Source organism: Stegostoma tigrinum, chromosome 16 (genome assembly GCF_030684315.1).
Source record: "Stegostoma tigrinum isolate sSteTig4 chromosome 16, sSteTig4.hap1, whole genome shotgun sequence".
In the NCBI taxonomy this organism is placed as follows: Eukaryota; Metazoa; Chordata; class Chondrichthyes; order Orectolobiformes; family Stegostomatidae; genus Stegostoma; species Stegostoma tigrinum.
Genome location: NC_081369.1, coordinates 4140117 through 4163791, shown reverse-complemented (window position 1 = coordinate 4163791; position 23675 = coordinate 4140117). Strand labels below are relative to the sequence as shown.

The 23675-nt window shown below is 43.8% G+C and overlaps 1 protein-coding gene across 1 annotated transcript in view; it reads right to left on the bottom strand.

Moving 5' to 3' along the window:
- Positions 1–22528, bottom strand: part of pnp6 (purine nucleoside phosphorylase 6) — a 62262-nt gene extending 39734 nt beyond the window's left edge. The window contains exon 1 of the mRNA XM_048547185.2: positions 22033–22528. Within this exon, the coding sequence (XP_048403142.1) occupies positions 22033–22052 (20 nt within the window). The 5' untranslated portion in view covers positions 22053–22528. The remainder of the gene's footprint in view (positions 1–22032) is intronic.
- Positions 22529–23675: the final 1147 nt, after the last annotated feature.

Genomic DNA, 23675 nt, shown 5'->3' with positions numbered 1-23675 from the left:
CACCATTAAATTTTTAATTCCAGATATTTTACTGAATTCAAATTCCACCATCTGTCATGGCAAGATAGTACCCGGGTCCCCAGAACATTACCTGGCTCTCTGGATTAACAGTCCAGCAATAATACTACAAGGCCGTTGCCCCATCAGAGGATCTAGGGAAGGACTCTCTGGATCAGACAGTCTTGGTTAAAGACCTAATCCAGAGAGCTGAACATTTCGTATAGGCTAACAAACATTTAGCTGAAATTCAGGCAGCGAGAGGCAAGTCACACAATGCAAGCTTGGGGAGATGATGGTCCAGTGGTATTGTTGCTGGACTGTTAATCCAGAGACCCAGGATAATGTCCTAAAGACCTGGGTTCAAATCCTGCCATGGTAGATGGTGAAATTTGACTTCAATAAAAAATTAAGAGCTTAATGATGGCCCTGAATCCATTTTCAACTGTCAGAAAAACACATCTGGTTCACTCATGCCCTTCTGGGAAGGAAACTGCCACCCTTCCCCAGTCTGGCCTACATGTGACTCCAGACCCACAGCAATGTGGCTGACTCTCAGCTGGCCTCTGGGCAATTAAGGATGACCTAGCCAGTGATGCTCTCAATGCACAAATGAATAAAAAAGCTACCAGTCTGTTCTTTCAAACTGCTATTTCCAAGTCATTTCTCACATCCAGTTTGTGGCAAAGATATTTAAACGCATGGAATGTAATTGCCAAACAAAGAAACACAGACACTCCAGCTCCTTTACCAACCTCAGGATTTCTCAGAATGCTTCATAACGTAACACGGTCTCAGCACAGCACAGCGAAGCAGTGAAAGTCTCAATTTTCAGGCTGAATCCTGTAGTGATTCCTCAACAGACACCTTGGAGGCAAAAGGGCCATCAAGTTGCCTTCAGCTCGAGAGAGGAATGGCCAGTGGAAGTAAATTCAACAGTAAGGGGAGTGTAAACAAAATTAAGGAAAATCTTTCAAACCTCCATGGGCAAAATATTTACATAATTCCTTCAACAAGCAAATGCAGGCATGAATGAGCCAGGAGATTTAATTTTAGGATTAGGAGTTGGATAGGAAGATTAGCCAATCTGAAAGCAAATTGATTTGTGGAGCACTGTCCCTGAACTGATCTTTGAATTGGGATGGCTCCAAGAGACAAAAGAGGGAGAAAATTTGCTCTGTCATGCTTCTGTAAAGCCCGTGTGCAATGTAAAGACGGTTAGTCAATAATATCTTTAGGATTGAATAAAATCCTTGAGGAATTATCTGATGCTGTGTTGATTTTCTCATTCCAGGAGTGCAGAAATAATTCCAAGCAGAAAAGCAGACAGGGAAGAGATAAAGGTCAAAATATTGTACTCCCCATTTTGAGACTGTAATATTGGATAAGGGAGTCTTTAGGCATCTTGTGTTCTGCCTGATCTATGTAAGTGTTTATAAAGGCCCAGGAAATGGCTCGCAGCATAAATTAACACCAAAAGTTCATCTCAAGGCAGTGATAGACAGGGAGGAGGTGACTGTCCCGACACCTTGGGCCCCTGTTGTGTGGTGGCACTGTGTTCGGATAACGGGCCGATCTCCGTTGAATTGTTGGAGAAAGCCTTGGAGCTGGATGTGATGCTGCCAGCATTGGTGGGTGTGTGAGGGTGAGGTGGACTATCTAAGTGTTCGGGGTGACTGCTAGACTATACTGGTGGGCGAGTGATGAGGGCATGGTACATTGAGCAAAGTGACAGCTCCGGGCTGTGGTTGGTATATGGACTTTGAAGGTGCATTCATACACCTTGGCTGTACGGGTGAGGTCATTCAACTTCTTTCAGCCAGACCTTTGGGGCCAGATACTTACATTGACCTCTCTGAACATATGCTCCCATTCATAGAGTCATACAACATGGAAACACTCCCTTCGATCCAACTAGTCCATGCCGACCATAATCCCAAACTAAACTAGTTCTATTTGCCTGCATTTGGCCCATCCCCCAAAACCTTTTCCATCTTTTAAATGTTGTAACTGTACATGTAACTACCAATTCCACTGGCAGATCATTCCACGTACACACCAGCCCCATTGTGCAAACATTGTCCTTCAGGTCCCCTTTATATCTTTCCCATCTCACCTTGCCCTCTAGTTTTGGACATCTCTACCCTGGGAAAAAAAGATCTTGGCTATTCACCCTATCCATACCCTTCATGATTTTATAAACCTCTATAAAGGTCATCCTTCAATCTCCTATACTCCTGGGACAATAGTTCCAACTTATCCAGCCTCTCCTTATAATTTCAACCTTCCAGTCCCCCAAACATTTTCTGCACCCTTTCCAATTTAATAACATCCTTCCTATAGCACGGTGACCTTCCATTCTACATGCCCCTCCCCACCCCACAAAACCCCTCCTCAGAAACATGACTTTTCTCCCCCTATCCACCCTATGACTAATGCCTGTTGTGTTATATCTGTGAACCTGGGACCTCACTTTCTCACTGCCTCAATGTTCCATTTCTGCAGTTCCTACATGCACCCTGAGCCAGTGCAGGTCAGTGGTAGCAGTATCTCATCGTTGACCCTGCTTGTAAAAGGGACAGCCTGGCTTTACCTTGTGCCATCAGGGCAAGCTGCAGAATCTCCCAGCTGAAGAGCTGGACCCGCAGGCTCACCCCTCTGACTAACACCGTAATCAGAACAAGATGAGGGCAGCACCAGGTTTGCCTTTCTCTTGGATGAACACCCACTGCTTCAGCAATGACCTTCCCTCCATCACAAGGTCGGAAGTGGGGATGTTTGCTGATGATCCGTGACTCCTCAGATACTGAAGCAGTCCACGTTCAAATGCAACAAGATCTGGACAATATCCAGGCTTGGAGTGACAAAGTAGTAGGTCACATTTGTGCCACATAATTGCCAGGCTATGACCATCACCGATAAGAGACAATCTAACCACTACTCCTTGACATTCAATGGCATGGCCATCACTGAATGCCCCACTATCAACATCCTGGGTGGTGACCACTGACCAGAAACTCAACTGGACTCACCATATAAACACAATTGCGACAAGGGCAGGACAGAGGCTAGGAATACTGCACCTCCTGACTCCCCAAAGCCTGTCCACCATCAATAAGACCGAAGTCAGGAGTGCAATGGAATACTCCCCACTTATCTGGATGAGTGCAGTTCCAGTAACACTTGAGAAGCTTGACACCATCTAGGACAAAGCAGCCCGGTTGATTAGCAACACAATCACACACATTCTTCAACCAGTGATGTTCAGTAGTAGCTACGTGTATCACCTTGTGTACAATGTGCACTGCGGAAATTCACCCTAGATCCTCAGATAGCTCCTTCCAAACCCGTGACAGCTTCCATCTAGAAAGACAAGGGCAGCAGATACATGGGAACAGCATTGCCTGCAAGCTCCCCTCCAAACCACTCACCATTCTGACTTGGAAATGTATCACTGTTCCTTCACTGTGTTGCTGGGTTAAAATCCAGGAATTCCTCCCTTAAAAACATTGCGGATCCACCCTCACCGAATGGATTACTGTGGTCAAGAAGGCAGCTCACCACCACTCCCTAAAAGGTAACTAGCGATGGGGCAATAAATGTTGGCCCAGTAAGCAACAGCCTCATCCCATGAATGCATTTAAAAAGGCAATACCCAGGATCAGACCACAAATATGCTCCAAAAAAATGGACCGGGATGGAGTTCCAACCCATGTACTTATGCCTGTGCAACTGGTCCACCCTCAGAGTGAAAGTGTGGAATTATCCGGCCCTCTGCTGTTACACGGCTTTTCACAGGTAGAAAATGGAGCGGGGCCTTCAGCTTGTGTTTACATTATTCAAACTGGGACCTTGACTCAAAGCATAATAAAGAACACCTGTTTCTAAGGCTGGTACTATCTCAAGTAACATTTCTAGCATCAGTCACACCCCTGTTAACAACAGCTTTCATTTATGCAGAACCTTTCATGTAGTGCAACTCTTAAGTGTGTGTTTCAGGATTGTAATCAGAATCAAAGCGACACTGAGCCCCGCTACGAGACAACCAAAACCTGTGTCAAGTTGGGAGTCTTTAAGAAGGCTCTGAAAAGGAGCTGGGGATAACAAGGAGCGGGGTGGGCGTGGAGACTGACAGTGGTCCCCAAAGGCATAGCCCAATAGTTTGCAGAATGGAGGAGCCTTGTATAAAGCTTTTCACAAGACACCTCTGTTCACTGCTCCAGAGCAATGATTGGATGTTTTGTGATGGTGTGGGTCTGCTGTAATATTCTGTTCTCAGAAATTCTTGTTGCTGTGGAAGCCCAGAAGATAAGGCCTGCATTTGGGAGTCAAATTGACATTTGTAACCTTCTCCGAGGCTGACACAATTTAACAAGAAATGAACATTATTTGCATGTTCTTCCATTTTATCTCCCTCTGCTGCTGACAATAAGTCAGAGAACCTGTGAAGCTTGCTCAAACACTGTGAGCTCAGTCTGCCGACTTTCTAGTTGCCTTGGCAACCATCAGGGGAAAAAAATTATACCTCAGTTAAATTTAGACAGCATTTCAGGCTGTCATTCAGTAACCAGACAGGCAAGACAGAGAATACAATGAGGTCAGATACAGGTAGAGACAAAGACACACTCACTCACACACACTCACTCATTCACATACATAGACGCACTCTCACAATAACAAAGTGTGAAGCTGGATGAACACAGCAGGCCCAGCAGCATCTCAGGGGCACAAAAGCTGACATTTCAGGCCTAGACCCTTCATCAGAGCCTCTGATGAAGGGTCTAGGCCCGAAACATCAGCTTTTGTGCTCCTGAGATGCTGCTTGGCCTGCTGTGTTCATCCAGCTCCACACTTTGTTATCTTGGATTCTCCAGCATCTGCAGTTCCCATTATCTCCTCTCACACACACACTCACTCACACACCTGGAGAATATACACACAGAGAGATAAAAATGTTGGGGGAAGCAATGGCCTAGTGGTATTATCACTGGTCTATTAATCTAGAGACCCAGATAATGTTCTGGGGACCCGGGGTCAAATCCCACCACAGCTGGTGGTGGAATGTGAATTCAGTTCAGGAGGAGAAAACAATCTGGAATTAAGCATCTACTGATGACTGTGAACCTATTGCCTAGTATCAGGGAGGAAAAACTCATCTGGTTCAATAATGTCCTTTAGAGAAGGAAACTGCCATCCTCACTTGGTCTGGCCTGCATGTGACTCCAGACCCACAGCAATGTGGTTGACTCTTAAACTGCCCTCTGGGCGATTAGGGATGGGGCAATAAATGCTACTTGGGCAGTGACACCCTCATCCTGTTAATGAATAAAAGGAAAAAAATATACAGGCAGACTAAATGGAATGAGGTTTATGACATATACAAATCTAATCGAAGGGAAAGGTTTCCTAAATAAAAGGAACTGTGTTTACAAAATAATGTACATTTCAGAACTTGAAAAGATCCTTCCCAGAACTTTGTCTCAAAACAAGGAAGATAGGAAAATTTCAGACTCATGCCCAATTTTGCTGGTGAGTTTTCACCAACGGCACTTACCAAAAGTCTGCCTCAGCGATGACCAGAAGATAGAGGAGCAGAATTAGGGCATTCGACCCATTGAGTGTGCTTTGCTATTCGATCATAACTGATATGTTCCTCAGCTCCATGCTCCTGCCTTTACCCCGTTACCCTCGGTCCTCTTACTAACCAAGAACCTATTGATTTCTATTTAAAACTGAAAGGACTGCAGATGCTGTAAATCAGAAACAAAAACAGAATTTTCTGGAAATGGTCAATGCGTGTGGCAGCATCTGACGTCTAGTGACATTTCCTCAGAACTGATGGTATCTAAAAATAAGCAGAAAATCAGATGGGAGGAGGGGGTAAGGAGTAAATTGTAAGGTGGAATAGAGCCCAAAGAGAGAGAAAAACAGTTAGACAGACAAAGGAGTTGATAACAATTTGGCTTGGAGGGTAAACAGCTGTTAATGGAAGCTGTTAGTAGCTAGCAGTAAGTAGTGTGTAATGGCAGGCTATGTGATGACAAGGTCTGGTGTGTGGGGTAGGGGGCTAGGATATGGGACCCAGCAGTGAGCCCTGTGATTTACTGCTTCACACCAAATTCCAGTCACACCGACAGCCTTCTGCCACCAGTCACTGTCTTCTGTCACTGATCCAATTTCGGATCGGCGTTGGCCAAGTTACCCTGAATCCCATGAGTTTGACCTTTATTAGCTTCCCTTCTCAAAGGTCTTGCTGAATCTGTCCAAACTACATGAACTGCCATACCCTTATCCAATTGCTCACCTCCTCAAAAAATTCTGCCAGATCTGTTAGGTGTGGCCTCCCTCTGACAAAGCCCATGCTGCCCATCCCTGGCCAAACCTTGCCTCTTTATCTGGAGATTAATTTTCTTCTCCAGTATTTTCTCCAACAGATTCCCCACGACTGATGTGATTGAGAATTATAACGGAGGAAGGTGAGGTAGAGAGGGGGAGAGGTCTAGGGAGGGAATTCCAGAGCTTAATTCATTGGCAGGCACAGGAACGGCTGCCAGCGGTGGGTGATCAAAATCTGGGATGCTCAAAACTGCGGGATTTTGGAGAACTTGCAAGGTTGTCAGGATGAAAGTGTTTACAGACACAGAGAGAGTGAAGCCTCGGAGGAATTTCAAAACAGGGATTTTGAAGAATCAGCTCCTTTCTTGACTGGAAACCAAACAGAGGTGATGGGGCAATGTAACCTGGTGAGAGTCAGGACACAAACAGACAGCAAAGGTTTGGATGACCACAGGTTTATGACAGTGAGACAATGGGGCACAGGTAACGGAACTGTCAAGGTTCCAGAAAACAAATGCTGTGCATGACAGTTTCAGGAGGTGAGGACCAGAGTCAAGTAATGTTTAATTCAGGTGTTACACAGATGCAAGCTACTAGTGCCAATAAACTACTCAGCAGAAATTCCTGCCTTTTAACAAACCTTATCTGGGCAGGGGAAAATAAAAGGCAGAAATGGATCAAGAGGATATGACTTACTATTTGTGAAAATGAATTGAAAAGCATACAAACATATTGTAAAAGAAGAGCGAAAAAATAGTCTTCAAATTTACAATATTATTTGGGCTTTTGTTTTAGAAATGGGAAAGTTTTGATGACTAAACATTGTCAGAAAGTTGCATGAGACACTGTTCTAACTTGGCAAAGATTCAGATAGAAAGTTGTTCTCCCTATGGTGAGGAACACTTAATCCCTCACATGTGATCTCTGCCGTGACAAAGCCTTCTTTCTCCAGCGAACAAAGTGTACCCCTGGAGTGATTGAGATGAATAATAATGAGGCAAGCAGGAAGCCAAAACTTCATAACAAGAGAAACTGAACATCAGAATGAGGACATTATGCTTCAGTTATACTGGGCATCGGCGAGACTACATCTCGAATACTATGTTTTGGCCTCTAATTTTAAGGAAAGATGTAGATGGGTTGGAGGCCTTTCAGAGTAGCTTGATACTAGATTGATCATAGAATTCCTACAGTAGGGAACCAGGCCATTGATGAAGAGGCTTGCTCCAAAACGTTGGCTTTCCTGTTCCTCTGGTACTGCCTGACCTGCTGTGTTCCTCCACCTCCACACTGCATCAACTCTGATTTCCTGAGTCTGCAGTTCTTGCTACCTCCAAGCAGGCCACTCAGCCCATGCTGAGACTCCAAAGAGCATTCTACCCAGACCCACCTTATCCCCAAAACCCTGCATTTCTAACAATCCAACTAATCTGCACATCTTTGGACTGTGGGAGGAAACCGCAGCACTTGGAAGGTTTTGCACACAGGACGGGAGAATGCACAAAGTCCACACAGACAGACAGTCACCCGAGGCTGGAATAAAAGCCTGGTGCTGTGAGGCAGCAGTGCTAACCACTGAGGGTCCACGATACCTGGAATGAATGCACTGTCTTATGAGGGTACTTTGCACAGTACGTGTTTCCAGTGGATATTAGAAGAGTGAGGTGTGAGTGATTAAAATGGATAAGATCTTGAATGGTCTTGATAAGGTGCACATTGAAATGCATCTTCCTCTGGCAGACCAGTGCAGATCTACACGCACTGTTATAAAACTAGGGTTCAGCATTTTATGAGAGAGATGAGAAGAATATTTTTCTCTCGGACGGTTGTGTGTTGGAGAGAGTTTGGAACTCCTTGCCTCGGAAGGTGGTGGAGGTGAGGTTATTAAATATTTCTAAGGCAGAGGCAGATAAATTTTTGTAAGGCTGGGGAATCAAGGGTAATTGGGAGTTGTCTGGAAATACAAACAAATCATGTATGACCTTATCGCACGACAGAAAACTGGCTCATGGCATCAGATGGTCTATTTTTCTTTCCAAACAAAGGCTTCAATCTCAGAGCGAATGAAATTCTGGGAAGAACTGGATTTAATTAAAGTCCTGAATGTTGGCGAAATAATTGTTGATTTTATCAATGATCTCCACAGATCAGTAAGAAATGTGAATAGAGGATTTAAGGACTGAAGTGTTGATCAGAGACTGTAGAGTTTTGGATCTGCTGATGGGTCTTTGTCAAATTTATTCCAGAGAATATGATTTTATGGAACAGGCTCGAGGGCCTGAATTCCTTCCTCTCATTCCTGTCTGACTGTCAACTGTATCAAGCACAAATTAGCTCAAAATTGGCAGAAAATGAAAAAAAGCATGTTTGCATTAATTGAATGAGTTGCGTTTTAAAATAATGATCATGGGGTTTCAATAATTTAATCTCCTGCATTCCAGATTTCCTCTTTATAATGCCACCCAAACCCTTCGATTGCTTTACTGCCCTGTCAGTAACTTTCCTGCACATTCTTGTTGTTGTGTTTACGGAGCAGAAACATCGTGGTTCACACACACAGTGTGCTGACATCAGCAATATAACTGTGTGCACACAAAGGGGGATTTCCCCAAAATTAAACTTGAAACGGTGCAGAAACGCATAGCAAGAGTGTTGTCAGGGTTGTAGGGTTTGAGTTCATAGAATCTTAGAATCCCTACTGTGTAGAAACGGGCCATTCAGCCCATCAAGTCCACACCAACTCTCTGAAGAGCATCCCACAGTGATTCACATTTCCCACCCTTTTCCCTGTAACCCTGTATTTCCCATGGCCACTCCACTAATCTACACATCCCGAGACACTGCAGGCAATGTAACATGGCCAATCCACCTAATGTGCACATCTTTGGACTGTGGGAGGAAACTGGAGCACCCGGAGGAAACCCACGCAGACACGGGGAGAATGTGCAAACTTCACAAAGATAGTCATGGCGCTGTGAGGCAGCTGTGCTAACCACTTTGCATTATAGGGAGAGGCTGAATAGGCAGGTGCTATTTTCCCTGATGTCGGAGGCTGAGGGGTGACCTTAGATGGCATTGGTTTAAGATGAGAGGGGAAAGATTTAAAAAGGACCCGATGGGCAACTTTTTCACACAGAAGGTGACGCATGTCTGGAACAAGTTGCCGGAGGAGGTAGTGGAGGCTGGTACAATTACAACATTTAAAAGGCATCTGGGTTGGTATATCAATAGGAAGGGTTTAGAGGGATATGGGTCAAATGCTGGCAAATGGGACTAGGTCAGATTGGGATTATAGTTAGCACAGATGAGTTGGGCTGAAGGGCATGTTTCCGTGCTGCATGACTCTAAAAGAAGACCTCATTCTAGAAAAAGCCATTCGTTTGGAAAGAGAAGCTGAAGAAACTAATCCTCAGAAGAGGGGCCAAAGCCCTTGTCCAGGAGTTCTGTGGAATCTATTCATTCCCTTGAGAGCAAGACAGTAAAAGAAATCCACAAAACAAAGAAGGTACAGATGGGAAGACAACCATGAGAGATTGGAAATTCTCCGCCAATGCCATGGTGACAAGAGCAAAGTTACCTGCATTCATTGTGCCCAGTGACAGTCACACCACAGAGATAGTCTTCTGAATGGTCAGCGACATGATGATGTGATTGTGAGCAAAGCAGGTATGGGGTCTCTGAGAATATGTGTGCTGGAGTGTCAGACTCTCCAATTATTCACTAGGTTCCCTCAGCCTTTTTAATGAAAGCAAGGGTGGCTGAGCTGATTGTCGTACAGGAAGTCATTCAAGTCAGGGCAGCAGGAAGGAATAAGTAACAGTAATTGTTGTGAGAGAGACTGACAGTAAAGACTGAGAACCCGGCTGCAGTACTGCCTGCCCAGTGCCAGTGTTTGAAATATCTAAAAAGGGCTAGATAGGAACATGCGGTGGGAAGGGAAGATCCAGTGGTCGTGGCCCATGTGAGAACCAATGACACAGATAGAACTAGCAAAGACATTCTGCCTAGAGAGTATGAGGAGCTAGGTCACAGAGTCATTGAGTTATACAGCATGGAAACAGACCCTCCTGTCCAACTCATCAGTGCCAACCAGAAGTCCACTTGCCAGCAAAATTATTTAAAAAGCAGAACCTCAAAGGCTTAAATCTCTGAGCCATGTGCTAATTGGGGCAGAGTACATAAAATTACAGTAATGAATAAGAGGCTGAAAGAGTGGTGTGTGAAAAGTGAGTTCCACTTCATGGGCCACTTGTAGCAGTAATGAGAAAGTGGGGGTGAAACCATTAGGGTGGTCTGTACCTTAACTGTGTATTCTTGTAAACTGCATAAAGAGAGAAATAGCAAGGGTTTTAAACTCAGTAGTGTCGAGCAAGGGATCAAATATGGAAAGATGTGGGATAAAAAAGAGTAGCAACAATGCAGGAGAGGAATATTGTAATACAGGAAAACCTAAGGATACACCAACAATCAAATCAAGATATTACAAAGATAACAAAAAGACAACACTGAAGGCTCTGTGTTTGAATGCACAGAGCATTCAATACAAAGGAAACATATAGATATCACCCATTGAAGTACATACATACAATTTTGCAGCTAATATAGAGGCATGGCTATAGGATGGCCAGGATTGAGTTCTGAATATTGAGGGGCATTTGACATTCAAGAAGCTAGGTAAAGAGAGAGGTAGCACTGTTCACCGAGGATGACATTTGTGCAAGAATTAGAGATGTCCTTAGTTCCTATGATTAGGATGTAAAATTGGTTTAGGTGGAGATGAAGAGCAGCAGGGGAAAGAAGAGTGGAATGGTCTACAGATGCCCTAACAACAACCACATTGTTGGACAAAGTATACAGGAAGAAATATTGGGTGCTTGTGATAAAGGGACAGCAATAATCACGGGTGACTTGAAACAGAAAAAAATCACATTGGCAGTAGTAGCCTGGATGAGGAGTTTATAGAATGCTTCTGAGATAGTTTCTTCGAGCAGCACATTGTGGCAGTGACCAGAGAGCAAGTTATATTAGAATTGAGATTGTGTAACATTAGAGGATAATTAATAATCTCCAGAATAAAGGCAAGTCTGGGCAGCATTGACCCCGGTATGATTGAATTTTACATCTAGTTTGAAAAGAGAAGGGTCTAATACTGGTATTCTGAAGCTACATAAGGAAAACCATTTGGGCATGAAAACTGAGGTACCTGACATGAATAGGCTCACGAGGCTGGTGATTGATCAATATAGATAGAGCGGCAGACATTTAAGAGAATGTTCCAAACTATACTGAATAAGTATATTCCTACTGTAAAGAAAAGTCCCAAAGGGAGGACCCATCATCCCTAATTCACTACAGAGGTTAGGGAAAGCATAAAACTCATGGAGAAAACCTATAAGAATGTAAGAACTAGGAGCAGGATGAAGCTATCCTGTTTCTTGAGTCTGCTCCGCTATTTGATATGGTTATGGCTGCTCAAATCTTGGCCTCAATTCCACTTTCCTGTCCACACTCTATCACCCGTTAACTTATTACTAATTAAAATTCTGCGGATCTCCTCCTTAAATTTATTCAATGTCCCAGTGTCCACTACTCACTTCCACTGATTCACAACTCTTTGAGACATATAATTCCTTCTCACCTCTCTTTTTGAATCTGCCAAACTTTAGCCTAAAACCATGACCTCTCATTCTAGATTGCACCAGAACGGGAAACATCCTGTCTTGATCTAGATATGTGAAGTACAGAGGCAGGTCAGATGATTGGTCAGAATATATGAATGAATGAAGAAAAGGGTAATCAGAAGGAAGGAACTGGAGTTTCAGAGGATGCGTGCCAGGATGTGAAAATTAACAAGAAGAGTTTTCTACAGGGATTTTAAAAATTAAAGAGCGAGTTTTAATGTATCTTAAAAGAGATTATCAATGAGCTAGGAATGCAGTGGTGTTAATTTTCCAAAACTCTCTAGGTTACTTGACACAGTGGACAGTTATGACAATATGCACTAATTACATAATGCCTTGTCTCCTGCTGATATAACTGACAAAGAAGAAGGGAATCCAAGAAAAGGAGAAGCAGGGGCCTCTAACATATTATTCAGATGTATGAATCCATTGACGAATATCACGTGACAGATTCATTTCAATGCAACATCAGTAACACTGGCAACCTGCAAACAACAGCAAATGCATTGTTTAAAGCAACTGTTGGTGGGTTACATAACATGAAGTTAATTTTCATGAAGAAATTGAGTTGACACAATGAGCAAATTCAAACAAGTTAATCAGAAACAGATATAGAAAACATCAAAATTCATCAATAGTGCACAGAGAGTTGGCCAAAGTTTGCTGTAGTGATGAAAACCTCCTTTTAACACAGAAAACAACCTAACTATTGCTGACGAAATCTTGAGAGCTTAGTTATTACAATCTAAGAATAACTAACAACTGGTTATCAGTTCTTCACTCAGAGAAGGGATCTTAGAGATGCTAATATCAAGGTCACTTGGGCAGCATAAAATGTAGGGAAGGGGTTCAATCATGAATGTGGCTCCCTGGAATTTCCAAGGACATTGAAGAAATTATTGTAATTCCAACCGGGAAATTTGTGCAATTCACCATCCAGGGCAGAATGGGTCAGTTGTTTGAAGACTAAAAACAGGCATAGATCATTGGGCTGAGTGGTCTATTTCTATGCTGTAAATTCTGTGTAATTCTACACAAAAGCAGCAAAAGCACTTTCAAATTCATAAACATCAGCTTTGACAGGAAATAAAATGAGGTCAAAGACAGGGAAGAGAGGATAAGGGATGTGCATTTAGAACTCAGATACTCACTACCTTGCATTTAGTCGGTGGTCACTCTCACTCACATTCATTGTAAAGTGTGAATAACTGCAGGTGCTTTCTCCCAGACAACTAAAAAACTACTAGCTCTTCTTGTGTCTCTCTCCAATCCTGCACCTACCACAAACCCCTTCAGCAAAAGACTTTGGAGATATCGTTGAGGTGAAGAGATCTAACTGGTCAGGACAAACCTGTGGTTTGACAGGCAGTTGAAGTTTATTGTTAGTAACAGATACCATAGAGGAACATGTGAATTCGTAAAATGCTTTCTCTCTGCAGGCCAGTTTCTAAGTTGTCTCTTCCCCTTTCAAAGAAACGTTTTCTAAACCTTGTTCCCAGATTTTTTATTTTGTCTTGAGAACAATGTTGATCTTGCACATGCTTAAGTTGAGACCTGCATTCTGATTAAGTGATGTACTTGTAACACTCACTCAGGCATTCCCTCTGAATCACAGTGAGCAATCTGTGGCACTGGGCCCTATTCAGCCATCATGGTACAGCTTGGCATCAACCCAACGGCCCATACTGAACTGACTGTTCAACAAAACTTTCTCATCAGCACAACCTCCATTTGTGGGAACACCTTCAATCTAGTGAACATGCGTCAAACCAAAATGCAGAGCCATACAATTGAGCAAATTTTTGACACTGACAGGCATGTTAGCACTCGCCCACAAACTTATTCAAAGAGGTAAATTTTAAGGAGTACCTCCCACGAGGAATGGGAGTAGACAGGCAGTGAGATTGCTAGACAAAACTCCAGAGCCTAGGGCTGAGGGAACTGAAAGCATGCTGCCAACGGAGGAGTGATTAAGATCAGGAAAGCAATAAGCGAAAGATAATGGAGCTCTGATATCTGGGAGGATTGCAAAATTGTTAGACAGGAATGAAACTATGGACAGATTTAAAAGAATAGTCAAACAGTGGGCAGAATATAGAGCAGACCATTCAGTGTAACTCATTTCTGCTGGTATCTCTATGTACCACACATCCATTCCACCAATGACTGCAGTAATAACTCTTCATACACAAATGGCAGTAAAATTTTGCCCTTCCATTAACAGAAGAAACAGTTTTCCCCAAATTATCATAACAAAATTTCACACAATATTGAAGTTTACAATGGCCTTCATCAACCACAAAGCTATAAGAAAGATTCTCTGCAGTTTGTGAAAATGAAGAGTAAATTCACTCTAGATGGTCGCACTGGAGTCCATTGACTGTCTAGTTGAATTGGTGCACCTCGAATTGACTGTTTCAGTTTGGTGACTCTGAGGGGATACTTGGAGCAGGAAATTGAAATCTGCTGAAGGTGGAGTCAAGATGGTATACAGAAACATAACAAAAAGAGCAGAACTGGCAACAGCTTCTGCCTCCAGAGGGATTAGATGTCCAGATGAAGGTGGCTAAACATGTACTCAGCACCAACAGTGCATGCAGAAAAGCACTGTGTCCAACCAGGAACAAAGAGTCATTAGCTTCACATCACAGAAGAGATTTTTAGAAAGGAAGCACTGTCAGAACAGCAGAAGGCCATTCAACTTCTGCAGAGTTAACGTTTCAGGAAAGCAGGCTTAACATTTCTTGAGAACTGATGGCAGCTAAGAATAGGTTGGGATGTATACTGGAGAAGCGGTGGGCACAGAGGGGAGGCATATACAATAGGCGGAGATGAAGACCAGAGACAGAGACAGACAGTTGGGGAGGCAAACGAACGGGTAAAGGTCAGCCTGGGAGAATGAATAGTTGCTAAGTGGGACCCTTAACGGCCGACAATAGGATGTTTGTGTTAGCAGCCAATGTGATGGCAAGGCCTGATGCATAGGGGTTGGGGTAAGGAGATGAGGGAAGGTGCTTACACCCCAAAATTATTGATCTCAATACTGAGTCCTGAAGACTGCAGGGTCCCCAAGTGGAAAATGAGGTTCAGTTCTTCCAGCCTGCACTGAGCTTCACTGGAACACTGCAGCAAGCCTGAGACAGAGATGTTGGCCAGGGAACATGGAGGTTAGTTGAAGTGGCAGGCAACTGAAAGCTCAGGGTCATTTTTCAGACCGAACATAGGTGTCCTATGAAGCGATCACCCAGTCTGTGTCATCTCCCAATGTAGAGGAGGCAACAATGTGAACAGCGAATGCAGTAGGCTAGATTGAGTGAAATGCAGGGAAAGTGCCGCTTCACTTGGAAGGTATGTTTAGGCCTTGGATAGTCAGGAGGGAGGAAGTAAATGGGCAGGAATTACAACTTCTTCTATGGGACAAAAAGGTGTCATGGGACCTTGGGGAGGGGTTAGGAGTGGAACAGGGTGTCCTGGAGAAATCGGTCCCTGCGGAAGGCTGACAAGGGAAGGGACGGGAATTTGTGTCTGGTGGGGTGACATCCCATTGGAGGTGGTGGAAATGACAGCTAATGATCCTCTGGATAGGGATGCTGGTGGGGTGGTAAGAGAGGACAGAGGATCCCTATCGCTGTTGTGGGACAGAAGAGAAGAGATGAGGGCTGAAGTGCGGGAGATGGGTCAGACACGCTGAGGTCCCTGTCAATCAGGGTGGTGGGGGACCCTTGGTTGAGGGAGAAGGTGGACATTTCAGGGGTCCCCTTGTCAGTGGATATTGGTGGCTAGCTTATCCCCAGAAATAGAAAGACAGGTGGCGAGGAAGGGAAGGGAGGAGTCAGAAATGGACCAGGCAAAGGTGAGAGCGAGGTGGAAATTGAAATATAATTGATAAATGTTTCCAATTCCAGATGAGAGATGGGCAGAAGCAGCATGGCTGATGTCATTGATACAATGGAGAAAGAGTTGTGGGTGGGGGCTAGAGTTGGAACAAGAAATATTCCACATACCCCACAAAGGGATAGGTGTAACTGGAGACCATGTGCTTACACATGGCCACACCTCTGACCTGAAGAAAGTGGGAGGAGTTAAAAGAGAAGTTGTTCAGAGTGAGGACGAGCTTGGCCAAGCAGAGAAGGCTGGTGGTGGATGACAACGGTTCAGGCCATTTTTCCAGTAAAATGTGGAGAGTCCTGAGACCAACCTGTGAGGGATGGATGTGTAAAGGGATTGCACATCCATGGTAATGAGGAAGCAGCTTGAACTTGCTTGGAAACTCCGCAGCCTTCAGGACTCAATATTGAGTTCAATATCGAGGTTTGAGCGTCTTCTGCAATGTCCTTACCCTAAGCCCCAAACACCAGATCTTGGCATCATAGGAGCTGCTACCACAAACGAACTGTTGCCAACCATAATGCTACCTATTAGCTGCTATTCATTCTCCCAGGCTGACCTTTACCCAGCCCTTTGACTGCTCAACTATTTCTCTCTCTCTCGCCACCTATCGTTTACTCAACCACCCCCTCCACCTTCTTCAGCCTAAATACCAAACTTTTCCTAGCTACAAAGTGTGGAGCTGGATGAACACAGCAGGCTAAGCAGCATCCTTGGCCTGCTGTGTTCATCCAGCTCCATACTTTATTATCTCGGATTCTCCAGCACCTGCAGTTCCCATTATCTCTTTTCCCAGCTACATCCAGTTCTGAAAAAGGGTCACCAGACCTAAAATGTCATCTCTGATTTCTCTTCATAGCTGCTGCCAGACCTGCTGAGTTTTTCTAGCAATTTCCACTTTTATTTCCCACCTATCTCACGATGCCCAGAATACCATCATTTCTCGGTGACCTTCTCAGATAGGCAGAAAAAGGAGCTTTTCTTTTCTCAGGATATGCTGACCTTTATGAAGTGGGGTACCTCAGTCAGACAATAAGGAGCAATGGTCATGACACAATGTGAATCCCACTTGATGTTCTTAGGGTAACTAGGGATAGGCAATAAACATTGTACACACAAAAATACATTGCAAGAACCTTTACAATAAACAACTCAGTTATAGTTGATTCTAAAGGCAAAACCAAAGCACTAAGAGATCAGTTTTCCAGTCATTTTCTAGAAAAGATTGAACTCACATGACAATCATACACAGTGATTCATATTAGACACAGTAAAACTATTTATAACCAAAAGACAGAATATTAAAATATTGCAAGAAAGAAATCTTAACAAAGCTCCAGTTCACAGTTAACTGCCTCTCTGGATCTTTAAGATAGCTGCTGATGAACTGGTTCCAATATTGACCACTCTCTTTTATCCTGAAAGATGTATAACTGATATTTTAGATTAGATTCCCCAAAGTGTGGAAACAGGCCCTTTGGCCCAACAAGTCCACACCGCCCCTTGCAGCATCTCACCCAGACCCATCCCCCTATAACCCACACACCCCTGAACCCTATGGGCAATTTAGCATGGCCAATCCACCTAGCCTGTACATCTTTGGACTGTGGGAGGAAACCGGAGCACCCGGAGGAAACCCATGCAGACACGAGGAGAATGTGCAAACTCCACACAGTCGCCCAAGGCTGGAATCGAACCCAGGTCCCTGGTGCTGTGAGGCTGCAGTGCTAACCACTGAGCCACCATTCCACCCGATATTATTATCACTTTTGGGATTTAGATTGTTTTTTTAAAAGGAAAGAGAGGCCAGTGGATTTTGGTTACTGTTGTGAAGGTATTTTTGTAAGGTCAGTAGGATGTTGTCAAATTTGAAAGAGTGCAGAAAAGATTTATAAGGATGTTGCCGGAGTTGAAGGGTTTGAGCTAAAGGGAGAGGCTGAATAGTCTGGGGCTATTTACCCTGGAGCGTCAGAGACTGAGAGATGACCTTGCAGGAATTTATAAAATCACAAGGGGCACAGATAGTTTGAATAGCCAAGGTCTTTTCCCCAGGTAGGAGAGTCCAAAGCTAGAGGGCATGAGTTTAAGGTGAGGGGGTGCTGGGGGGAGATTTAAAAGGCACCCAAGGGGCAATCTTTTCACTCAGAGGGTGGAGCATGTGTGGAATGAGCTGCCAGAGGAAGTGGTGGAGGCTGGTACAATTACAGCATTTAAAAGGCATCTGGATAGTAATGTGAATAGGAAGGGTTCAGAGGGATATCGACCAAATGGTGGTAAATGGTACTAGATTAATTTAGGATATCTGGTTGGCATTGACAAGTTGTGCTGAAGTATCTGTTTCCTTGCTATATATCTCTATGACCCTATGACTCTAATGCATTATGGAATAGTGATTTAAACCTAACAGTGCTCAGAAAGCATGTGACTAAACACCCGTTTATACAATTGGGATTGTGACAGATCGGGTAAACACAGTTAAGGCAATCAGCTTTGTTTCCAGCTCACTTCAGAAGAATCAAGCGTTGAATTCAGAAGCAAGCTTTTTCCTGTTTAAGTTCAGAAAATACCAGAGTTCAGAAGCAAGTTTTAGTTTATTTTAGAGTAGAAATGTTTTCAGGATAGTTTAAGGGAAGCCAAGCACCTCAGCAAACATCCAAATATTCACAACGCTCTGATGAAATTTCTCCTGATCTCATATTGATATGATTCACTCCTTAGCCTGAAACTGTGCTCCGCTTGTTCACGATTTCTGAGTCAGATAAACAACCTCACAATGTCTACCCTGTCATGAACCTTCAGGTTCTTGACTGTTTCAATGAAATTTATTCTAATTTTTCAAACTTCCCGAGGATTTGGCTTGATTTACTCAGTCTCCCATCATAGGACAATCCCCATATCCTGGGGATCACTCTAGCAAACCTTCACTGTACCATCTCCAAGGCAATAAGAAACATAGGAACACAGTAGGCCATTCAGCCCCTCAAAACTATTCATCTATATATTGAAATCATAGCTATCTCGGGCCTAACTCCATATACCTGCCTTTGGCCCATATCTCTTAATACCTTTGCTAAGCAAAAAAATCTGTTTCAGACTTAAAATTAACAACTGATCTAAGTATCAATTGCCATTTGTAGAAAAGAGTTCCAAACTTCTCCTACTCTTTGTGTGTAGACGTGCTCCCTAACATCTCTCTCTACTTTTCGGCATGCCCATGAAGACTCTTACCAATTTTTTAGGTGCACCAAAGGAATCATTGCCATTGCATCATGGCTTGGCAATGGCAACTGCTCTGTCCAGGACCCATAAGAAACTAGAGAGATTTGTGAACACAGCCCAGTCTGTTAGGCAAGCCTAACATCCATCCATTGATTCCATCTACTCTTCCCACGGCCTTGGGAAGGCAGACAATGTAATCAAAGCCCTCTCCCACCCTGTTTTCAGCTCTTCCCGTCTCTTCCATCAGGCCGAAGATACAAAAGCTTAAACACAAGTACCAACAGATTCAAGAACAGCTTCTTCCCCGCCGTTATTAGACTTCTGCATGGGCCTCTCAAATTTTAAGGTTAATGTTGATCTTGTGGTCTGTGCACCTTCTCTGCAGCTGTAACATTGTATTCCTTGCTCTGTTCTATTGCCCTAATGTACATTGTACAGTATGATCTGCCTGTACTAAACACAAAACAGAACTTTTCACTGTGTCTAGGTGCATGTGACAATAATAAATCAAATCAAATCAAATTTAAGCTATGCCCCCTAGTTCTAGAATCCCCAGTCCGTGAAAGTAGTTTATCTTTATCTATCCTGTCTTTTCTGGTCAATATCTCAAAGACTTTGATCAGATCACCGTTTTAATTTTTAGAGAAAATGGTGCCAGTTTGTAAAATCTCTCCCCATAACTTGGCCCCTGAAGTCCAGGTAACATTCCTGTGAACCTACACAGGCTGATCTATCCTCCCTAAGGTGTGGTGCCCAGATCTGCTAATAGTACTCCATGTGGAGTCTAACCAGGGTTTTGTATAACTAAAGCATAACCTTACACTTCTTGTACTCCAGTCCTCTAGATATAAAGGCCTGTTGCATTAGATATTTTCTGCTTGTGGCATTTTAAGGATCCATGCATCTGAACCCCGAGTCTCTGGATATTCATTGCGTTTAACTTCACATCATCTAGAAAATACCCTGATCTATCATTTTTATTTGGTCCAAAATGGATACACTTGTTTACATTGAAATCTATCTGCCACAGTTTTGTCCATTCACCTAGTCTATCAATATCCTTCTGAAATTATACATTTGCCCCGCAATAAAGGCCAATATGATATTTGCCTTCCCCACTGTTTGCTGCACTTGCATGCCAATTTCCTTTGTTACTTGTATGAGTACAACCTCTGAGCATCAATACTTAGAAGTTCCACATTTTTAAAAATTTCTTCTGCTTTATGATTGTCATGATCAAATTGAGTCATCCCTCAGTCCTCAAATTAACTCCATCTACTAATTTGCTGCCCATTTGCTAAACTGCCTATTTCTTTACAGCTTCTGCATTCCATGCAGAGGTTCCACTGCCATCAAGCTCTGTATTGTAGGCAATTTAAGGTGCATCACCCTCAGTTTCTTCATGAGTCATTAATTTAGATTATAAATAATTGAGGTCTCACCACTGATCCTTGCCACATTGCCTGCCAACTGAAAGTGCACCAGATATCCCTGTTCCTTGTTTGTTAACCGATCTGTAGTAATATATTACTCAATATTCCAAGAAACGTTATCTTGCAAATTAACCTCTGGTGTCATACTCTATTGAATGTGTTTTGGAAGTCTAAGCATGCAACATCTACTAGCTCTCCATTATTTACCTGACTTCCTATATACTCAAAATCAAATAAACTCGTCAAACACAATTTCCCTTTCAGAAAACCATGCTGACGTTGTCATGTCCTATTATAATTTTCTAAGTGCCTTGTTAAGACTTCTTTAATGATAGACTCCAGTGTTTTCTGACTGGGCTAAAGCTCTCTGTTTCGTCCTTTCCTCTTTCCTTGAATAAGTATATAAGGGAGAAAGGAATAGAAGGATGTGGGATCCACTGAGGTTAAGGGCAGTCAGAGGCTTGTGTAAAAAACAAACAGCTGTATTGACCAGCTGGGCTGAATGGCCTATTTCAATACAGAACAATATATGCAAAAAAAACGGGCAAACAGAATAAATCCAGAAATCTCCAGCATTGTCTCCTGAATTTTGGGGGTACCTGGTGTTGAGTTAATTGCGCCCAAGCTTGCGGGTATAATGACATTGAGGTGATGCCACTGGACCAATAATCAAGAGGCCAGGATAGTGGTCTGGGAACACGGAACATGGGTTCAAATTCCTCCACTGCATCTGTAATCTCACCTTTGTCTCAACAATGGTGACCATGAAACTAATTCTGACTGCTGTAACTCCTACTAGAGAAGGATATATCACCATTCCTGGTCTGACCGACATATGACTCCAACTGTCCTCTGAAATGACCCAACAAACCATCCAGTTCAGGGGTAATTTGGGACAGACAACAAATGCCAGTAACACCGGGATCTCAAAAAAGAATAGAAAGTGGAGCTGAGCTTCGGACTTGAGTTCCCAGCTTCCAGAGAATCAGTAATTGGAGCCAAATGTTGGGTATGGGAGAGAGTACCCCCAAGACCCCGTTGACTGTGCCTGCAATCACAGAGACTCAGATTTCTAAACAACAAAGGCCCCAGGAGTCATCCCTTCATTTGCACAAGACAACGAGGAAAAAGTTAGTTTGTAAAAATGACTGCCTCGTTAATCTGTTAAAAAAAAAACCGAATAACATTCGGATTTGGATACGGATCAATCGCAATGCAAGGGAAAGCACATGGCAGCGGTGAAGGTACGCGCACACACTATTCATCACCCCCCCCCCCACACACACACACACACACACACACACAGACAGAGACACACACATACAGCCCCTCCTGGTTTCAAGGAAGCACAGGCAGGAGCATCTCGCGCCGTCTCCATGGGGATCGCGCAGTGAAATTGACACAGATGTTGGTTACTACCTGAGCAGTGGGTGGGGAGCCAGCGTTTGGAGACGGGGTGTGGAAGAGACCCTCCTTACCTGCCACCTTTCTCAGCCATGGGTACAGCGCAGCTCCAAGCAGAATGCACACTTCTACACCGGGCTCCCTGTTCCGCCCTCCAACCCTCCCTGCTTCTAGGAATTAAGCAGCCGGGGCTGACGTCTGGTGCGGGGGATGGGTCAGGCACACAAAAGCAGGATCTCACTCAGTTTTGCTGTGGGTTATGTGATTGGAATCGGGGATAACAGCATCCCGGCTATCCTCAGGGGAAAACAGTCCGAAGGTAACGCCATCCTTCACCGTTTTGCAGGACTACAATGAAATCAGAAATCATTTTTTGTTCTGTCGACCCCAGCCGCAAACTGTGAACTGCCCTTTACGCTTTGGGTGGAAGGTTCACGAGTGCCTCTTCATTTTTGTAGGAAACGCCGTTGACCTGAAATATCGGATGTGGAAAAAAAATGTAAACCGGCAACTCAGCAATATAGAAACAGGAAATACTGCAAATACACAACAGGTCTGAGCACCTCTGGAGAGAGAGAGAACACGCCTCTGGGCGCTTAGTGGGTGGCAGCCAGAGTGGGTAACACAATAAGAAAATGTGGAGCTGGATGAACACAGCAGGCCAAACAGCATTTTAGCAGCACAAAAGCTTGGCCTACTGTGTTCATCCAGCTCCACACTTTATTATCTCGGATTCTCCAGCATCCAATTATCTCTGGACAACACAATAGGCAGTTCGAGGTCGCCATCCAGCTGGCATTGCAATGGCAGGAGCAGAATGGGCACAACTGCGAGGGTAATCCCAGCTAAGGCCAGGGAGAGCAACGAGGGTCATGATTCTCAGTGGGCCATATGGCCTGCTCCAGTTCCTGTTTCTCACAGCCTGTGTTGAGAATATGTCTCCTATGGTCTTCCTGCCCCCTCAGTCCTCTCTACCCTCCAGATGGCAGGGTCTCTGACTCTCCTGTGGAAGATGCCACTGCTCGTAATCACTGTGCCCAAACTCCATGAATCTTCCTCCCATTGTCAGCTGCTGCCTTTCTTGAGTTCAACGGTTTGCACTACTTTTATATTTCACCATTCTTATCGTAAAGGTCAACATTCCATTCGCCTTGCCAATTACTTGTGCTACCTCCACAATAACACGGTATTTCAAGCACAAGGACACCCTGATCCCTCTGTTTTGCAGCATTCTGCACTCTCTCTCCATTCAGAAATATTCCGCTTCTCTATTCTTCCAGCCAAAGTGGACAACCTCACATTTCCCACTCCATCTGCCAAATTTTTGGTTGTACTTTTATACTCTTTGTAGCTCTTTCTTGATTCTGTGTCTCCTCTTCACGGCTTGTTTTGCAACTGAGATTTGAATCATCTGCAACCTTGGCTGCCATATGGTCAGTCCCTCCATCCAAGTCATTGATGTAGATGGTAAGTTGTTGAGATCTGAGCACTGACCACTCTGGCAGTTCACCAGTTCGTTCTACAACCTGAAAGAAAGCATTTATTTCAACTCCCTGTTTGCTGATTGTTACCCAATCCCTGCTATTGTATCACACCCTCTATCAACTATTGAGTAGGAAATTTGGAAGATTGCAACCAATGCATACATTATTTTTGTAGTCACTTCTTCTCCCAGCCCAGTGCACTTCCAGACTTCAGTCCCTTTAGTTTTCTGGTA